Raw genomic sequence first — 21,036 nt, 5'->3', positions numbered from 1 at the left:
GGCTTCCGGGAGTTTTTCCGGCGTTTGCCGACCAATCGGAAAGAGGATAGGTTTTCGGAAGTGCTTGTAGATCTAGCCTACTTTCGTTTTCGATTCACGATTGATGTTTGTACACATGTGTTTCAATTCCAGACTGAACCAGGCCTTGCGGGACAGACCTGAGGAGTCTGTGCTGTTCGAATAAAGCAAGCGTCTTCTAGGCGATGATGTTCATTCACTTGTTAACACCTTCATGAGGAAAATTAGTAAAGTGAAGGCTATGATGACTGTGTTTATTTATAATCTGAGGATTTTCGTTACACAGACTAGACTGCAGTAGACTGCACAGTTACTTCGACGGCGACAGACTCTTCTTAAAGTTTTGGTAGGGGCCTGTTGTCAGTGAAGTGATAGTGTGTTGACAGCCTTTCGTATTTTAGAAATTAGATAAGTAGTAAAGTAGGCTAAAGTTAATTATGCGACAAATGATAAAGACTAAACTAATAAAGTAGATCTAATATCTAGATCTAGAATCTAGATCTAGAATCTAGATCTATAACACAATAACGATATACAGTAGAAACCTGATATAACAGTATTAACAGGGATGGTGGGGTAAGATTGAAGAATATCGAACCAGCGGACTGACTTTGCCTATCTAGGTCTAGATCTATGTCTCAACCTTAGGAATTCATGATTTTCCCCAGTTTTTAATATCTCTCAATAGAGAATTTCGGACCGGTAGATCGATCTATTCATTAATAATTTGTCTCCCCACCCCAACCACCCGTCCCACCCACCTCACTTTCTCGCGCAATACTGTATGAGTGGTCCGGTATTCTTCAATCTTCCCGATGGTGAGAGTAGAGAAAAAGTCCTGTTATATCCGATCCCTGTTAAATCAGAAATGCAAGGAAAGTAAGCATTTGTGGACTATTCCAGCTTTACTAATTCGTGAGTAGTTTCCCTTGCCACAAGTACCCTCGAACAGGGGTTTTGGCACCAAATTTCTCCTTGCCTCCTTAAACCACTTTAGAAAAGCTCCAGCATCTGCTTCGGGTAGTCTCTTCTTCTTTCGAGCCAGAGAAAAGTTTTCTTTGGAGTTTGCTGCCACTATCTTGTTCTCTCTTTCGTTGATAATGGTGCGAATCGACAACACATTGATGATTGACGACAAATCTCTGCCAGCGGAACTTGCTTTTTGTCAATAGCCTGGATTATTTCATATATTTTTTCCTTTGAAAGGCATTTTCTCTTGCGCTTGACATCGTTGGTGGCCATAATGAAAGAAGTAGGCTTAGATCAAGGCGGACCGGTTGTCCACAAAGTGCGTTAAGCTTAGATCTAGATCTACACATGTACTGTTGTTAGTGAATATTCACAGTGTGATGTGGTGCATGTGTGTCTGCTTTGAACAGCGAAACAAGCTCTGCGCACGACCAGATTTGGCCATGCCACAGGCCAGCGCATGACACATTATATGCGTGTTGCTAGGTTTCGGGCAAGATCGAGGTCTGCAGCACACCGCAGCCCTCTCTCTCTTCACACGCTGTGTGTGCTTGCAGTAGCATGGCTTGCTCGGGCTTCTTCCATCACTGCGTTTTTCTCTCTCTCTCTCTCTCTCTCTCTCTCTCTCTCTCTCTCTCTCTCTCTCTCTACCTCTTACTTTTAACACAAATGTTGTTAACGAGCCTTTGTCCCTGCTATAACCGGTTGGGCTTCGATGAGACCCTGTTATTACCGATAACTTTTAATAGGAAAAAACGGGGATTTAAAAAATCCCTGTTATTACCGGGCCTGTTATATGGTTTCCACTGTACATATTCATCTGTATAATAGTTCTTAAGTACCTCATCCTCATCATGACATATATCCTGCTTCAGCTTCTTTCCCCTCACCCTGCCCTAGGGCGGCCCTTGGTTGGTCAAGGCTAGATCTACTTTATCATAAACTGCTGTCTTCCTCATCTTGGTCAGGTTTCTGTTTATGGGGCGGGGGGTTCGAGAGGGGAGTGCTCTCCCAGCCCTCAGCTACTCTCCCAAATCACACATTAATTTTATGTTATCTATTCAAATATTGACACACCGCTCTTTTCTTGACAGAATACGATTTTTTGAATTTGACACAGCGATAAGGGAAGAGTACGACTTATATGCAGTGTACACTGCCAATTGAATTAAGTTGCTCGGAGCAAAGATCCCCATAACATGAAAAACTTGACCTTTCACCTAGCAAGAAAGATGTTAAGACTGCTATATCATGCAAATGAATTGTTGTGGCAAAGAGTCCGAAAAGGATGGAATCCCAGCAAAATTCTTTAATTGGTTTCAAAACTTTCCATGATATTTACCTGACTCCTGACCATCTGAGAGTTTAGAAAAAGATATCAACAGACCCCAGAGGTGCCTCCTTTTTAACGTCATTTTACTAAAACAGAAGGGGAAAAGTTATGATAAACTTTATTGATCCACGAGAAAAAAACCTGACTACAGAAATTTCCAACCCACAATAATAACTGGAAACATTCTTGCAAACATCCTCCTTTACAAGTTCATGAATGCAGTTGCTGGAAACGTCTTGCCTTATTCTCAGTGTGGCTTCCAATCTGATTTCATCGTTGTAGACATGGCGTAAGGTATTTGCTGCCAAGTCCAGGAGAAGTGCACACAGAGCAATAACAGATGGACATTCGTCATCATCCTTTCTCACCCCATGCGGAATATAGGCCACCAACAAGAGCTCTCCATCTATTTCTATCCTGAGCTATAAGTCTCCGCCTCTGTCCATGTGTAACCCATCTCTTTTTGGTTAAAAAAAAACGGACATTATATCATATTTTTATGTCTGAGTTGGACATATTTGACCTGTCTTCAGAGGAGCACTGTGACTGTTACCATCCTCTGGAGATAAGGCTGTCCTGTCAGTTTAACTATGCTGAGACACCTTTCTCATGACTATATCTTCTTCTTCTCGATCGTATCACACTTGAAGTCTGGTATCTATCATAATATACTGGCCTGTCCTGCTCAGTTCATCTGTTGGCCCCTACAGCTTCTCTTGTACTACATGTCTGGTCAGGACCTCTTCAATGCTGATTACATACACTCTCTCAAAATTTTTTATGGAGTGAAACAGGGTTGTACACTCACCCGTAATGGCGTTCAACTTGTTCTTCACATAGGTTTTACACACTGTCAAAGAACCTGGACAAAGGCACGCTATGCCATCCCACATACAATGGTATTTAGATGACCACTGATTTCAAAGGGCAGATGTTCTTCTGTTGATTGGACTTCATCATGTGCACGCATTCGTTGGACAAAAAATAAGTCAGTCTTGGACAGCTGCATTGTTGTATTCTGTACATTCTCATGAGTGAGGTTGAGGTTTTTTAAAAATAAATGTCTGTAACACAGGATGTCTTTGATTTTTCACAGGGCCAAGAATGGGAGTAACGAAGGTAAACTTTACAAATTTCTTTAATTTGTTGCAAGCGAGAGGATTCGTCATTCAGAGGAACGTCAGTGACAGCGGTAGCAAGCTTGTATTTGACCACGGGCCTCTTGGTGCACTTCTGAGACAAAATATTTTGAAACAGTGGTAAGAAATTTTGACATCACCATCATAACCACATTTTAAACTTGTAAAAAGAAAGTTAACATTATTTTAAAAGAAAGTTAGGCACTCTAAATTAATGTTCATAATTTCAGTGCCTCATGAGAACTTGGATCCAGAAAGAATGTACACATTTAATAGTGCAAGTGGTGTACCATATAGATGCTTATTATTTCAGTGCAGCGTAAGATGTAATCTCTCCAAACATTTTTTAACACCTGTAATGATCCTTCTATTTATAAATTATTATCATCTATCCCAGGAAACTTTCTGTTAAAGTAACTTTGAAGAATTGACAGGAAGTAGATCATGGAGAGTTCCAAATATGTATATGACACCCCCCCCCCCCCCCCCCCCCCTCCGAGTTCTCAAATGTTTCAATGTTTCCCTCGTACTTCATATTGCGCATTGCAGTCTGTCACTGGATGTGAGGCAACCGCCTGCCTTGTAAACTGGAACTCAGTAAGGTGTGTGGCCGGGGGCTAAGATTTGATACAACAAAAATGTTACACTGTATCTCAAACCCAGTCATCCTCTTTTGATTGCATATCAGATCAGATAGCACCCAGAAATCTTATGTTTTAATAATAATAATAATAGATAGCATTTGTATAGCGCATATCCCCGCTCAACAGCAGGCTCTATGCGCTTTACACTATATTATTACCCCAGCAGACCATAGAACACTCCGAAACATTCTCAGCTTCCCGGGAAGCATACAGTGCAAGCAGCTGATTAAGCGCTCAAACACTAACAAACTGACAAGATCTTTCGCTGTCTATAGCCGGGTACCCATTCCCACCTGGGTGAAGTGAGGAAAATTCGTGTAAAGTGCCTTTCCCAAGGACACAACGTCGGGACCCTGACGGGATTCGAACCCACGACCTTACGGTTGCGAGCCCGAGAGCCTAACCACTAGGCCACCGACGTGTTGTGGCTTTTACTTTACTGTTTTGTTCTCAGGTGGGAAGTTCTGGTTCAAAGACACAGCAATGTGTTTCCTATTGAATGTTCACCATTGTCAGACGTATGTGACGACAATATTTCAAGGCATGGTGATCAAGAAAGGTATGTTTGTGGTTCACAAGAGTCGCCTGCTGCATATTTTGTCACCTCTCTTGCTGTCAGAGTAGCTAGCCTGTCCTTTACTGTCACATTAAAGGCGCTGCAGTCGGCTGTGTTCTACTGCATGGCCTCCCTGCGTCACTTTTTCCTATATAGCCTGAGTATTGAAGCCTTCGGTGTGGGCAAGAAATGCTCGTTCACTAGTACATCAAGTCAAGGACCGTCGTTTAGATCCGATACCTAAGAAGGATGTAATTTCCTCCGATACAATGTTCACTCAATGTTCAAACTCAATTAGGAAGAGACAGCTGCAGTTTGTGGACTCGGAATCAACGCAGAGGCCTTAAACATCTTGTTCTCTGTAGCAAATAAGCAGATGAAAGAGGCAGTGTTAGACCACGAACAAATTACTTTAGAATTTAATAGATGGGTGATGGGGAAAAAAGCCAGACTGTCTAATGGCATCCGAACCGAGAAATGATTAAAGAACCATGATTGCCAATGTCTGTCTCAGATCTGGTACTTGATGATGTTGATGTTACTTTACCTGTCATTGATCTTGGTTACAGTGAAAATTTGACTTTAAAAGGACCTGGTAAAATTAATATTGGCAGAATATGTTCTGTTTATGTGTAGGAGATATGGGGTTGACTTGATGTGTTGACAATCTTATAATTAGAAGATGACTGGGCCAACAATACCTTTAATAGTCTCTTTTTGTTCTGTCTGGAACTTTGATTTGATTCAAGAGAAGTGTTCAAAACAACGTGCTCAGAATATATATATATATTCAATGAAAGTGTAGGTGAGTGTTTGTTACTTCAAATTACGGTACAGGTACATTATACATTTTTGTGATATGCCTTGTCAGTTTAAATTCAGGAACTAATGCATTTCTTATATATTTTCTTTATCATCTTTTTTTTTTCAGGTCGTTTACAACACCATCCGTCTCAAGAGAAACTCTGCATGAAGGTGTAAAAATTGAATTCATTTTTATTTTTTTCATTGACTTTTTAATGGGATATGATTTTCTAGCATTGTTCAGAGCACCTTTAGTCTTTACTTTCTAAGTTATAATTTTACACTCTTTTTTGCAAAGAAAGATACTCTGACAACTGTATTGTTTTCAGAATCAGAACGAGCACAATTCATTTTAACAAGAAATGTGTTCAAAAGAATTTGAAATGTTGAAGCTAGATTTGTTTATTGTAAGTGCACATACAGTAGTTGCTTATACTTATTTGCATTTTTAAAGTATGCACACGCTTTTTTCAGGCTTTCAAAAATATGTTAATAGTTGTCAGATATAATATATGTTCAAGTTCAGTTTATTTGTTATTATTAGTGTCGTTACCTTCAAGTATAATGGTGTAGTGTGTTCTTTACGGATAGCATTTACAGCCTTCATCAACACACATGAATCATGTACAGTCAAACTTGCCCTGACGGCCACCTCTATGAGACGGCCACCTGTACAAACGGTCACTTTCCATTTCCCCCCTTGCGTTTTTTCTATATAATTTAACTGTGTAAAACGGGCACCTGTCCAACGCGGCCGCGGCCACCATAATTTAACACACAACCCCTATCATACTAAGCAATAATACCTGTCTAAGACGGTCACCTTAGTGACTCCATTACGTTTTGTTATAAATTGTGCATTGGCCCCTGGCGTTGTGGGCGAGCCGTCATAATTCAATCACCTGTCGTTGTTGTTAGGTAGTCCCTCCAACCGATCATGTTGCGTAGGCCCCTCCCACTGTTGACCAATAGCTACCAATTTTCAGCTGCTGGTGAGGTAAGCGTGTGATCCGTCATAACCCATAAGCCCCGCCCAGAACTCATACACAAATCGTAAGTGAGATGAGTGGTCACTGTTTACCCAGTCTGTAACAAAGTAACAGAGGACGTCAACATGAACTTGTTACAAAAGCGTTGCTCGTTCTCCGACCTATGCGTTTGTTTTAACATGGCACTCAGTCTTCCTTGTCTTATACATTTCATTTTATTGTCACCCTTGTGCAAAATCAGCGACAAAATAAAAATTACAAACGAAATACAAACTAACAACAATAACACCAACAAAGACAACATAATGGGGCTACTTTCGATTGGGGCCTCAGATGGGAATGGTTTGTTTTCTTTATCTTGATCAGTCCTGCCTAAGACGGCCACCTGTCTTATACGGCCACTTTTGTCCTTGACAATGGGTGGCCGTCTTACACAGGTTTGACTGTATACATGTATGTTGAAAAGAGAAACTCTTTTAAGGTTAGCTCCATGTGTTGACTTCTCCTGATATTTTTAAAGCTTCGACACATACCTTTTAATTTTTGAACAGTGAGAAACAGAGGGTTCTACAGAGTAAATCCTCAAAGCCATTTCTCAGAGACCTCGGTGTTTGTTGAGAAATGAGAAAATTGTTCTATTTTTCCCCCCCGTAATGTGTTGTCATTGCCAACTCTAGCTATCATCAATATGTTATGTACCATTGGATTAAACAGTCTATATTGTTTCTTTTTCAGATTGCCTGAGAAACTACCTGCATATTCTAAAACTCACAAATGGTCATCTGCCGTTTTCAATAGCAACAGCAGGATTGTGTGTGTCATGTACGAAAAGAGATTCAACTCCTCAGCAAGATTCTTTGCTTGGGTGGGTTTTCATAGTTTTTCATTTCTCTTTTGTTTTTGTTTTTTGTGCCTCTAGGGCTAGTTAGTAGTGTTGGGTCGGGCTCGCAAAATTAGCGTCTGCGAGTAACGAACTTCTCGTTGGTACTACCCGCAAACGAGCGGACGGGTAACGAACCGTCCTTTTGTGAAGAGTAGTTCGCTACTCGCTACTCGTTACTCATCGGACAGAGACAACAGTTCGCTTAGCGAGCGGGCGGACGGGCGGAGGGAGAGACTCCATGCATTCGAGCCGGCGGACGGACGGACGGGAGCGACTCCTTCCATTGCATACAACTTACAGCCCCCCGCCCACCCAAAAAAAAAAGATTAATTTAAAAAAATCACCCTCCTGCCTCACATTGCAGCTAGGCGTTCATGGCGGAAATTCCCCCCGTACACAGTGTGACCCACACACGAGGTGAAAGGTTACACACATAGTACTACGTCACCAGCCTCTCTCACTCCCTGTGGCACCACTTGTGGTTTGGAACATTAGGCCTAATTAACAAACAATAGACCGTGGGCCTAACCTTGCGTCGAGTATCTCGTCTGCTAGAGTTCGTCCGTGTGCCCGCCCGCCCAGTGAATAAAATTGTGGAGCGGACCCAAAAAACGAACTGGCTTGAGGTCCGCAGTCCACTCGCTGAGAGAGTCAAATTGTGGAGTTGACCCAAAAAACGAACGGTCTTGAGGTTCGTAGTTCGCTCTCATGGCCATCCGTTACCCGTTCGCTCTGACTGAGTCCGCGAGTAACGAACCCGTCCGTCCACTCGCCCCAAATCTACTAGTTAGTTCTTCACTTTCATTAGGGAACGGACCATATTTATGTTTTTCTTGTAATTGTATGTTGTCGGGGTGGAATTTTACATTCACTGGAAATCACAGCTTTTGAAATGCCATCTTGAGAGAATTAGTTCTCCTTATTCATTGCAGTACTTTTATGTTCAGAATTTTATGTGCTTATTGTCATTGATTGTGCTGTGATGTCTGCTAAGTTAGTGTTAATGTTATATGTTTATTGACTTGTATGTTTTGTGTTGAGATGAAGGAGGTTTTAAGTGCAGAGAGCTGTATTACTTGGGAGTGTGCTCTTTAGAAATTATTAGCATTATTATTATTATTATTGTTATTGTTCATTATTGTAGCCATAATATAATGAAAGGCAACCTCAATTTCATAAAATGGCTTCGGAGATAAACTGACATATTATTGCAAGTAAAATAAAGTATGTCAGGCACTCTTGTGCATTATTTATGTAATATGTCTCCCTTGTCATACCAAACGACGGATTTCTAATCGAATGTTTTTCATTGAAACAGATTGATATATCGTGTTCCTATACTCCAAATGATGTTTAAAATATTTTTTAAAAAGCTTATTTATTTTGAAGCCAAATTATTGTCTTTTTTAAGTGACAAAAAAAAGATTTTTTTTTCTCTGACTGTATTATGCACATTTTGTTGAAATTACAATGTTTGTTCTTTCCATTGCTTTTGGCACATTCTGAAACAGAGGTTCAAGTGAAACCAAGCTGTTGTTGCAGAACTATGTAGCACCAACAAGTTCTGGTAGAATTATGGACTACTGGCTGCAGCTGCGTCTTTCCTGGTGGAAAAATGTAAGTAGGCTTACTTACTTACTTCTACTTTTTCATCCTCTGTTGCCGTTAAGCTTTGAGGGGTGATGCTGTTTTCTATGGCCAGCTGTGCAGCTCTTTCAGTTGGGATGTTATAATTTCTCAGGGTTTCCTTGACTCCCTCAATCCATTTTTTGCATGATTCACCTCTTCCTTTATGAATAGCCTGATCACTTGGTGCTAAAGGCTTTTGAGGCTGACAGGCTAGGTGTCATTTGGAACAGGGGGCCAAAGTATAAACAGTATATTGTAAAACTACTTTTTCGCAAGGATTTTTTTTTCTCTGAGAAATAGTTTTTTTTTATTTGTGGACGGATATTTTCCTAGCCTTGGCAAAGAAACTTGGCGGTATAGACGCGCATGGGGAAAAAAATGACGAAAAATAATCTTTTACAGGAATGTGTAGAACACAGTCGCTATTGCATTGTCGAATGGTCACAGTATTGTATAGTACTAGTACTAGTGCCGATGTAAACCCCCCAGAACTACTGATTAAAAATAATCTGGTGTTGATTTCCCAGTATTAGTTGCTTCCCATTGTATTTATTGTAAGACCGGCATGTTAATTCACAATTTTTGTAGAAAGGCAATTTTCGCTGTCTTTGTTCTTGACAGTGAAAAACATGAAAATGTTTTCCTCAAGATGAAAAAATACTCTTTTATAATACAGTAGAACATGACTATAGGGGCACCCGCTACTGCGGGAACTTACCGGGATCCCCGGTTTTTTTTTTCTATGTTAACTCAATTACCTGTGCTCTGGTTTAGTGGGGCAAGGAAAGGCCTGAACTCGGATACAGCGGGAGAGATCCAGCGAGCTCCTGCTGGAAGGAAGGGGGTTGGGGGGCTGTAGGTGGGCTCCAAACAGGCAATCTGCGGTGCGACGTTGCGATTGGCCAGTCCAGTGATGAGTGAGGCGGGGCAGGCGGCAAAGAGAGATGGTGCGGAGAGACGCATTACGTGAGCCACTCTAAAAGTGATGTGCCATAACTTAGATGCTCAGTATGAGAGCGTATAGGCCATAGCCCTTGGCCTAGGCTAAGCCAAAAAGTAAAAGAAGAGGAGAGCATGTAGTGTGTGATTCCTGATTCATTGAATTGCGATCATTGATGCTCAGAGGCATCCACTTCATCAGTTCTACAATAGGCCTACCGGTATGATAGACATCACAAGCAACGAGACCGAGGAAAAGACGACTTCCAACAAAGACGAAAGGAAATACTTCTCTCTCGAATTAAAGGCCGAGATAATCAACGAAGTTTACAATAATAGGAAGGCTAATCTAAAGCGCAAATTTTATTGAATGGAAGGGGGGTAATCATTAATTTTTAGAAAATTTCTGGTAATTCCCCCTTTGCATTCCTATAGCGGGAACTCGCCTACAGCGGGATTTTTCTTCTAGAACCAAAAGTCCCGCTATAGCTGTGTTCTACTGTAGATGTATGTGTCGTCTGTAAGATAGGGAATTTTCTCAATTCATCTGAGCATTTCCAGAGTACAAAAACCCCCCCCATCAACATAAAGAAAGATTTGGGTTCTACATTTATAAGTCGTAGACCTTGAACAGAAATGTGTTATGTTTTTTTATTACTCGTATGTCACTTCATCTTTGTCTCAGCCCAACAGTCACCACATTTGAATTTAAAGCTTTGACTTTTTTGTCAAATACAATTGGTATTATTTATGTGTGATCATGACCTTTCACCTTACGTTTCTTTGTACCATGAAGATGTGAAGTAAAGTATCATGTAAGAAATTTATTTGTAACAGTTTTTCTTCGAAATGTTATACTATTTCAGTTTTCAAGAAATCCCGCAAACTTTACAGTTACCTCCAGATCTCTCAATAACAACAACGCTGGTGGCGACAGTGTTAGTCCCGAAGGAGAAGACAGCAGCGTCAACACCGAACTATCTATTGTTTACGAGTTTCCGTGGGGACAGGAACAAGTAGAAGAAATACGGAATGTAGGGGACTCGCACCTCAGACATTTACAAGATCAAGGGCCAGAAACTTATACGGTACTGGTACTGTTTGTTGTTAATGAATACTGTAGTAAAATTGATTTTGTCAACGGTACCTTAGTCTTCTCTCTCTCTCTCTCTCTCTCTCTCTCTCTCTCTCTCTCTCTCTCTCTCTCTCTCTCTTTGTATCGCTTCCTCCTTTTGTCATTTTTTGTCTATCTCCTTCATCTTGTGCCTTTCTCCACTACTCTGTTTACATCTCTCATTTTATTGATTTAATAATCCCAAAGATAAAATCTAAAGAATCTGTCTTGTCCTCTACCCTAATCACCACTTACTCCCATCTCAGTGCCCCATTTCTTTACACTTTCTATACATTTTGCAATGTCTGCCTGCCATCTTAGCCTCTGTAAAGTATCTAAACCTATCCCCGTCACTTTTAAGACTTGTTTCCTGACTGTTTTGATGAGTCTTTATATCTTTAAAAAACGCAGGGCTGCAGTGGTCAAATGGTTTAGAGATTTAGGCCCTTGAACAATGTGTCAAACTATGATTGGGACTTAACTTGCAGATTGGTGGTCACAGAGGAAATTTTTATGTTTCTGAGAAAGATCACAGGACATGTGATGTGATGTAAATCTACCTGTTAACTTTCTGTATGTTATACTGGCCTGTTTTCGTCCATAGTGAACTGCTGTCATTTCAGCTTGGTAGCTTTTTATGTATGCATGATTTTATTTATGCATGATTTTATTTACATCTATTTGATTTATACGGTTGAAACTGTCTTAAACGGCCACCTACTGTCGAGGAGAAAAGTGGCCGCCTTTCAATGTGTCATTATAATGTAAAAAATACACAAGGGAAGAAATGGAAAGTGGCCATTTGTACAGGTGTCTTATGCAGGTGGCCATTAGGGCAGATTTGACTGTGTATAATTTAATTTAACATATCTTTAGCTTAGAATATATGTGCTATGAACTTTAATGCGGTGTTTTTTCATTAATTTTTTAGGGTAAAACATCTGGAAATAAAGCGTGCCTTCCACACTGCATAGAGTGCAGCACCAGTGTTGAGCTGGCCTCAGCGGCATGGCTGATAGACAGCTATGATGAGCGAAAGCCTATCTCGACCACAAAGAAAGCCCCTAAAAAGAATAAAATGGTAAATTGCGTTTTCGGTGATAAAATTTTCTTCTTGAATTTGTCTTTGAATAATTAATACTTATATACTGGTACCTCTAAAACTCGGGCAGAGGGCGATTTGGATCACCCTGAACATCCTGCCAGACTGACAGGGCTGATTTCCACACCTTTGGGAAAAAGAAATCAATTTCTGTTGCACTTTTTTAATGCAAAAACCTTTCAAATGTAGTGTTGTGATTCTCAGTGACTGAGCAAAGGCTCTCTCTTTCTCTTGCCCTTTTTAATTCCCAGTGGAGCACAGGCCATCAACAGCATTACTCCAGCGAAGCCTGTCCTGAGCATCCTTTTCTATCAGTTCCCATGATGTCCCCGCTTTTTCAATTTCAGCTTGTACCGCTCACCTCCGTGTCATCTTTGGTCTTCCCTTCTTTCGTTTTCCTTGTGGGTTCCACGTTAAAGCCTGCCTGATGATGCTTGACGGGGGTCTCCTCAGGGTGTGTCCAATCCATTTCCATTTCTTCACCTGTATGTCTTCTTTTACTGGCCTTTGGCTTGTTCTCTCCCACAGTTGAGCATTAGTGACTCGATCGTACCACTTGATCCCCACTATCCTTCGTAGGCATCCATTTACGAAGCTCTGCAGTTTAGAGCATAGGCTAATGTGTCCTAAAGAGAAGCCAGAGGCCCTGTGAAGTGGGCAACGTTGTCTTGTCTAAGTGGGATCAGTCTATGATGGCCTGCTTTTGATGAAATAACTGCTTTCAAAGGCTTGGTTGAGTTTGTGTTCAAAGTAATGGTCAGCTAGCTAGCCTGCTGCTTTTGTAGTTTATTGCATAATTTAGATGATGGAATGCAACTCTTTCATCTTTCACTTTCAGTTTCAACAGATCTGTCCAGTTTGGTAGTGTATTTAATTGTATAGGTATGCTCTTTTTTACCTGGAGCAGAGGAATTGTAAATTGTAGAGATTTATTTGCTTTTATTTTGTCTTTGTCCATTAGTTGTCTCCTTTTGTGTCTTGTACAGAAAAACATGTCTATTTTTACTTGTTATAAAAAAAAGGGGGGGGGGGTAGTCTGTGCTGTACCGTAAACTCAAGCATCTTTCAACAGGTTTTACACTTGCATCCGCAAATAGCTCCATATCAAGTGGCTGTCATCAGAGTTTCTTCATCCTCTTCATCAACCTATGCACAAGAGATCCATCATGTATGCACCCATTTAGTGCGAGAACTGCAGTCTGTTGGAATGTCCGTCTTCAATGCCTCAGAACACGGAGGCACTCTAGAGGCACATTTCACAAGGCAAGTCATTTTATTTTATAGCGGCTGTCTTGGGGCTGGAGGGGCATGTGCTGCTGTAAAGTTCTGTAGCGAATTTTTTTTCATATTTCACCTTCTGCTCCATCTGTCATTATCATCAACCCATCTGACTTTTATGTTGTTGATTATTATCTGGTGAAGTGGTAAGCTGGTCAACTGTATTGAGCCCAGAAAGCAATATTTTTCAGGAGACATGACTAAAAAACAGTCAACACGAACCCCAGAAATACAGATGCTGAACGAAAGTGCACTAATTTTAAAAAGAAGGACTCCCTGTAGTTATTAAAACTATTTTTGAGCCAAAGGAACACAAAAGATTGTCCAATATTTATCTTAGAATTGCTGGCAGCCGCGACTCTGCAAGTCAGTGGAAATGGCTCTGTCGGGTTTCCTTGGCAGTTTCCAAGATTTCCAGCAGTTTTTAGAGGTCACATGACCTTGCTGAAAGACCGAGAAATCGTAAAACATTTTCAGGGTATGTTATAGCTTTTTCAAATAGCTTTCCAAGTGTATGTAGTTTCCTGGTCTTTGTATTTATCATATTATGTTCTCATTTCTTATGTCTAAAGGTGCACCCTTGTTCTTAAGACTTTCCCCTGACACAGTGCAAGTTTTCCAAGGACAGTAATGGGGTTAATCTACCTCTGTACAGTCCACTCCACTTGTAGCGAAGTCGGTTGTAAAGATTTTCGGATGTAGCGATCTTTTTCCGTGGAACGGGCTCCGATGTAAACTCAGTATAATTGAAACAGTTTTACCGAATTCACTACATCCGTCGTGACAACTGTAGTTATGCGTATTCTTATCCCCGGCCCATATAGTTAATAGTGAAAATATAACTATTTTAACGATGTTTCTCCCTTGGTTAGTTTTAACCTAGCATTGATGAACCCGATGATGTTTTGTAACGTTACACACATTCACACAATAGTACGAGACATCAATCTCCCAATACTATTGATAACCTTATATGATAAACGCCGAAGCGAACACCATGCTGCCTCTCTCTCACTTCACCTAGCGCCATGAGGAACAACTACAGTGGACTTATTTCCCTTGAATTTTTCTTCCAACGACTGTTGCGGACTTCGGATGTATCAATCTTTTTTCTGGTCCCCCAACGACATCACTACAAGCGTAGTTGACTATAGTTGAGCACAGATAATGCAACACCAAAAAATCAGATTTACGGATAACTCATACAATTTGCCATTCCTCAACTGAACCACTGTTTTCTTTATTAGTAGCATGGTGCTCTCGAACATGCGCATGGATGTGTCCGACAACTCATCTCGAAAACCTGATCAAATTTTTCCTCACTCTTGTCTTGGATTGAAATTGCAATGAGCTCATCAGGCCCATCTTCAGCACAGTATGATACACACAAATCGGGTACAGTGAAAATTTGAAGTTATATCACATCAGTTTACTCAAATTACAGGTGTGTCGAACACACTTGTCAGTCCCTCCCTGAGATGTTGGAGATTTTGTGCTCAACTACTCGACTGTGGTCCAAAGTCTAATACGAGGTGCCCACTACGGCTGGATGGGGCTGATCGCCTGAAACTGAAAACAGTTTGTTTTTGAGACGATCGAGTCGAGCGATCGGCCCAATCGGCCGATCCCATCCGTAGTGGGCACCCCGTATAAGATGTGTGTGTGTGTATATATAAAAGATCTTGAATCTGAGCAAAAACTTTGGAAAAATAGGCATAAAGGCAATAAAATCTTTGGACGTTTGTAGTGTCAATAGCACACTATGACATCTTTGAATATATGAACGTTTCTAGAATTTTGACATTATATTTTTAAAAATTTTCAAGGAGCTGTCCAAGTCAAAGAAGCAAATTCAAACCCTTCTGGATTGAGCACAAGATTGAACTAGCCAGCTCTTTGGCTTTTATACATGATAATGCGCAAAGAAAGGGTGTGTGAAATTATATTGAACATAATTTTTATTACACTGGTGAGTTTTAGAAATAATGTATGTTCTCATCATTTTTTTTCTTCACAGAAATGATCAAATAGGAATACCGTACACTGTTATACTCAATGAAAATACATTACGAGATGGAAGTGTGAACATCAGAAGCAGAGACACGGAAATTAGGGTACGGTAACTTGAGCTTTATTATGTTTGAAATTGTTTATATCCTACATGTGTCTGTGTTCTTCTTTTCTTTACTTTTATCAAATCTTCTAATGCACATTTGTATGATGTGGTGTCGTGACCAAGTGTTTCCTCTGCCTTCAAGTACAAGTACAATGCAAAAAGCACCAAAGACATTAAAATTAAGGAACTTCTTAATGGGTTTACTGACCTGGTCAACCCCCCCCCCCCAAAAAAAAAAGTCAAAACATTATTCCTTAATTTTTAGGTCTTTGGTGCTTTTTCAACTTTTTGCATTGAGTTTTTTTGTTGTTTTTTTTGGTAAGAGTTTTTCAGAATTTGCAACACAATAAATGCTGAAGATTTTTTTAATGTTACTAGTAGCGTACTAGAGTAACACAAAAAAAGAAAGATGTAAAGAAGATAGAAAGAAGACTACTACTTTGACTTACTTTTAAAAATTTCAAATGAAAGAGTATTAAAGAGCAGAGCGTCAGTTTTATACAATGACGGTCATTTAAGGCAGAGTAAAGGAAAGTCAAACGAGCTGAAACTGCAGGGGAACAGAAGAGAAGTACTAAAGTAGGGTTTACCAAGGGTGCCCTCCAACGACAGCAATACTTTGTAGTTATACATTTTGTGGTACTCTCGAGAAAGTACAGTGCCTTTGTGATGAATTACATGATTACCTGGTACAGACTATTTGCTTAACCCTTTATTACTCAGTCAGGTGGTGATTAGATCACCCTCAGGTCAGCTGCCAGACTGACTGACTACAGAGTCAATATTTGCACCCTCATGAAATTCCTATTTTGTTGCACTTTATGTGCACATTTTCTGGAATGTCAAAAAAATGTCCGATAGGTGGTTGGTGGGTGCTCTGGTGAGGTTTGCTCCTTCTTTCCTTTCAAACGTCTATCATCCTTTTCTCACCCTCTTCTTTTTTATGTTTGTCACTCTCTTGTAACACCTCTAATCTTCTGGCGCTCGTATGACCTTATGCAGTTGCGAGCGCCGTAAAACCTCTACTTTTTTTTTAAATGTCCAGAAAATCCTGCACATTCCCTGTGACTGGGCTAGGGTTAATTATTAATCTCTAATTTTAATTCTATTTATTACAGACAACATCTCATATTGCCCAAGTTGCAAGCCAGATGGAACAGAATCTCATGGCACAACTGGACTAGTCTGGTGCTGGCCCAAGAAATCAAGTCTGACAAAGTAGAATGGAAACTTACTTGGAGAAAGACTTTAGATTAAATAGAATTTATAACGTTAACCAAAAGCAAATTTTTTGTACTTTGATAACAACTGGCTCACTCTAAGATGAGTCAGTTTGAATCTAAGTCTAAGTCAAGTATCTTTTTACTAATTACTTTTTAGTTTTAGTTTTAGGGGCTTTTTTTCCCTTGTGTTGTTTTACTCACACAGAAGATTTAATGTATTCATTTGAATAACATGAGCTTTAGGAGGTGGGCTTTAGAGTAGACCCTATTTGATGATTCCCAATCCAGTTATTGTTAGCCCAACCAAGTGTTCTATTACTTTTATATGAAATAAAGCATATGACCAAAAATATTCCGTAGAGGTTTTTTTGTGTGCCAAAAGGTGCAGGACTTCCTACTTGTGTTTTATGTGTTGTAAAATTTACTTATAATGACCTTATCCAAAAGAACCACCTGTCTAAGAGGACTATTTTTCTCTTCGACAATGGGTGGTCATCCTGGACAGGATTGGCTGTACATTTTTATCTATAATTTTATTATAATTATGTTTTGTTTTAACGAGTACATGTTTCTATTCCTTTCCTCGTTGTCTCCAACTTTACGTTTCCAAGTTTTGCCTCTGGAAGTAACAAATCTATAGGGGGAAAGATGGGACAGCAATGTATGATTGGGGCATCCATGGTATGTTGCAGAGCTGTCTGTTGATGTGAAATTTCCTCACTGACTTCCATGTCATCATAATCAATGCACTCCCTTTGTGTATGATGTGGGTGGTTGGCGGGTGGTCTGCTTCCTCTTTCCTATCAAACATCTCTATCGTCTTTATCTCCCCTCCTGCTTTTTTGTGTTTGTAACTCCCTTGTATTGTAACACTTCTAATCTTCGGCACTTAAATGACCTTATTGTGTTGGAAGTGCCGTAAAACTCTTACGAAAAAAATATTAAATTTGTGTATAAAATGCCATAAAGCAGCTTTAAAATAATGAGAGAGGGTTCTCGTGGTCTCGAGGTAGTCTCAGGTAGTGTTCGCTTCTCATTCAATAGGGCCCGGGTTCAAATCCAGACAGGGACGGAAAATTTTCTTTTCTAAAAGATTGTTCTTTTACCTCCTTTCCTGCTCTCTAATTATGTGCTGTTGTCTGCTTTCATCAGAATCACCACTTCTGCCCCCCACCCCTTCGCTCCCCGTTGCCCCCTCCTCTGGGCTCCTGAATCTTTCTGCTGCCTTTCTACTGCTAGTCTTTGTGAGTTATGAAGTTTGACTGTAAGTGTAAGCCCATGTGTCCACCAAAGCAGAAAGGGCTCGTCCAAAAGTCATTTGTGTCTCAGAAAGTTGGTACTTGAAAAGGAAGTCCAGTTTTTAACTTTAATCGTAGCTTTTTCTCCAACGGGGGTAAATACTAAAAATACTATGCCCAGGCCCTTTTTTGGTACAACATCTAAATATGTGACATATTGGTCATTACATCAAAACCAGAGAACCTGTTTTGATAGTAAATAAATGAATGAACTGGTAAAAGGCCTGTTTTCAGCAATTGTCGAAAGGTAATTTGACATCGAAGTCATTGTAATTGTAATGTAAAGAAGGTGCCAGAGCAGTTTCCAGCAGCTCACCGGCACAGCGGTTCCAACTGCGAGTCACTGGGAGTGACTTGCTGGAGATAAGAAGTTAAGTTATCAGTTTGTGGTGAGAATTCTGTTGGGATGCGTCTACTAAAACAACGCAACTGCTCCCTACAAAATACAGGTCGATTGAAATGCCGTGTGCTGTATTTTTCGTTGGGTTGTGTGGTGACTCATCAGCCAGACAGGCAGAGCTCACTAAAAAGGGGGCTCTCGTGGCCTAGAGGTTAAGGTGTTGGCCTCTCATTCAAAGGTCTCGGGTTCGAATCAGGGTAGCGACCGAAAAATTTTCTTCTCTAAAATTGTCTCCTTTCACATCCTTTCCTGCTCTCTAGCAATGTTCTGTTGTCTGCTTTCATTTCCACTTTCTGCCCCCGCCCCCTCACCTCCTTTGCCCCCTTCTCTGGGCTCCCGACTCTTTCTGCAGCCTTTCTACTGCTACTCCTTAGCTCCTCCTTACTGCTGTCTTTCTGCCACACCCCTGATCTTCTGGTAGGAAAGATCTACACCTAGCCTTCTCGGACAAGGGCGAAAAATCTCGGAGGGCTCGTGTGCAAGTTGCGCACGTTAAAGATCCCTTGGTGGTCTAAAATCGATAAGAGTAGGCTTCGGCCGATAAGAGTAGGCTTCGGCCGCTACCCGGGCAAAATTCAAAAACTTCCTACCAACAGAAAATATTAGGTGTGTCCCGCGCGCTCATATGACGTATGCAGTTGCGAGCGCCGTAAAACACTTTACAAAAAAAAAAAAAAAAATAACTAAAAAGAATTTCTAATCTCAAGTTCGGATGAAAAATCTAATGTCATTTTATAATCATATTCATGATGAACACCTCAACATTAGCAGTCTAGAACAATTTTACAACCCCCCAAAAAAAACAATTCAAGGTTTAATATTTCTACCTTGCATTCCCCTTTGACCTGTTCAAGCATGCCAGAGACAAAAAAACCAAATTGTTTCCTACTGACAAAAAAAATTGGTACATTTAGGGGCTTTTTTTCCCTTGTGTTGTTTTACTCACACAGAAGATTTAATGTCTTCATTTGAATAACATGAGCTTTAGGTGGGCTTTACAGCGTGTTTTACAGCGCATGCAACTTCATTTGGTCATATGAGACGTGGGACACATTAGAATTAGACATTTTCAGTTTGGTAGGAATAAATTTTGAATTTACTCGTGTGGGGGCTGAAGCCCACGATATCAATTTTGGACCAAGGTATCTTTAACTTGCGCAACTTGCACACGGGATCTCCGAGGTTTTTCGCCCTTATCCAGAAGGCAAGGTATTGCTTAGATCTACCTACCGTAATATCAGGGCTGTGGTTACTGAAAGACAGCAGTAAGGAGCCAAGGAGTAGCAATAGAAAAGCTGCATAAAGAGTAAGGAGCCCAAAGGAGAGGGCAAAGGAATTGAGGGGGTGGGGTCAGAAAGTGGAGACGAAAGCAGACGACAGAACATTATTATTAGAGAGTAGGAAAGGAGGTGTAAGGAGAAAATTTTCCGTTGCTGTCCAGATTGGAGCCCGGGACCTATTTAATGAGAGGAACACCGTAACCTCGAGACCACGAAAGCACCCCTTGGAGGATTTAATGCGGCTTATTAGCAATATATATATATAAGTTGTTTAAGCAGGACCTCTGAATTTAACGTCTTCTCCGATGGGACCAAGGTTGAGAGCCTTGAAAACTCCACAAAATGACCCGAGTTCATGAACGCCAGTCTGGGATTCGAACCAGGGCCATTTGCCCCGTAGTCCAGCATGATACAAAGTGAGCTAACAGTACTAACAACTAAAAGAGAAACACCTCTAATCTTCTGGCGCTCATATGACCATGCAGTTGCGAGCTCCGTAAAACCTCTAATAAAAAAAAAAGAGTGTGTTGTCAATGTTAGGTCTCGGAGGGAGAAGTGTAGCTCGAGTCCGAGTCTGATGTCATGTTTTTAGGGCTGTGCAGTGAAACAGGTGATAATCCACAGTCTCATCATATGCATAGAATTGGTAACCATTGCACTTTTTACACCACAGACTCCAGGATATTTTCAGTGAGCAATAAAATCTCGTCCATAACTAACGGCAAAGCAAACCATCACCCCTGACCTACGTCCCAGTCCCAGTTCCTCCAGCTGACTCCAACTCCAAGCATTTCTTCAATAGGCAATACTAAAATCATTATTGCTTCACACTCACAGCACGCGTGCTCACAGGACCTTGTACTTGTACACAGTTGCAAGCACGGCAAAGTCAGTGACTCGCCTTTCCATTTTCCCCAGCAAGTGGCTGTAAACAAGCCGTAAAAAGTTAAAAGGATGCAACAACAAAGTTAGCGCTTGTGTGTAGCGTGTGCCTCGCGCTGTTCGGTCTTTGGTACCGTGACTCCAACCCCCCTCTGCCTCTTGTTAATTTCACTGTGTGTAAGAATCAAGGGAAGCTACCAGCTTAAAAAAGTAGTGCTGTCTTTTTACCGCTGACTTCCCGTTGTTTTTTCCTCTTTGACTTTATATTTCATATAAATTATTGACATCAAATCCACGTCCCAGAGCATGTCGATATAACTTAAGCGGATTATGCTGTATCTTATGATTGATTGTGAATGTTTGAATGCAAACATTGCACAGTTGAACATTTTAATTGAGTGAAATTATTTCTGTTGAACTTTGTGCTGCCAAGTCCCTGT

At 40.6% G+C, this 21,036-nt stretch overlaps 1 protein-coding gene across 2 annotated transcripts; it reads left to right on the top strand.

Annotated features, from left to right (window-relative positions):
- The first annotated feature begins 56 nt into the window (after window positions 1–56).
- LOC101850584 (DNA polymerase subunit gamma-2, mitochondrial) lies at window positions 57–17,088 on the top strand. 2 transcript variants are annotated; one of them, XM_013085854.2, is made up of 11 exons: window positions 57–245; window positions 3,417–3,579; window positions 4,558–4,662; window positions 5,591–5,634; window positions 7,188–7,317; window positions 8,847–8,952; window positions 10,770–10,991; window positions 11,949–12,098; window positions 13,192–13,382; window positions 15,415–15,511; window positions 16,632–17,088. In XM_013085854.2, the coding sequence occupies exons 1-11, from the start codon at window positions 233–235 to the stop codon at window positions 16,695–16,697; spliced, it is 1,287 nt and encodes a 428-aa protein (XP_012941308.1). In that variant the 5' UTR covers window positions 57–232; the 3' UTR covers window positions 16,698–17,088. The 2 variants fall into 2 exon arrangements, with proteins under 2 accessions (XP_012941308.1, XP_005104350.1); XM_005104293.3 differs by having other exon boundaries at window positions 58–364.
- Window positions 17,089–21,036: the final 3,948 nt, after the last annotated feature.

Source organism: Aplysia californica, unplaced genomic scaffold (assembly GCF_000002075.1).
Source record: "Aplysia californica isolate F4 #8 unplaced genomic scaffold, AplCal3.0 scaffold00413, whole genome shotgun sequence".
NCBI lineage: Eukaryota > Metazoa > Mollusca > Gastropoda > Aplysiida > Aplysiidae > Aplysia > Aplysia californica.
The sequence above is the reverse complement of the archived record's forward strand: the minus strand, read 5'-3'. Positions and strand labels throughout refer to the sequence as shown.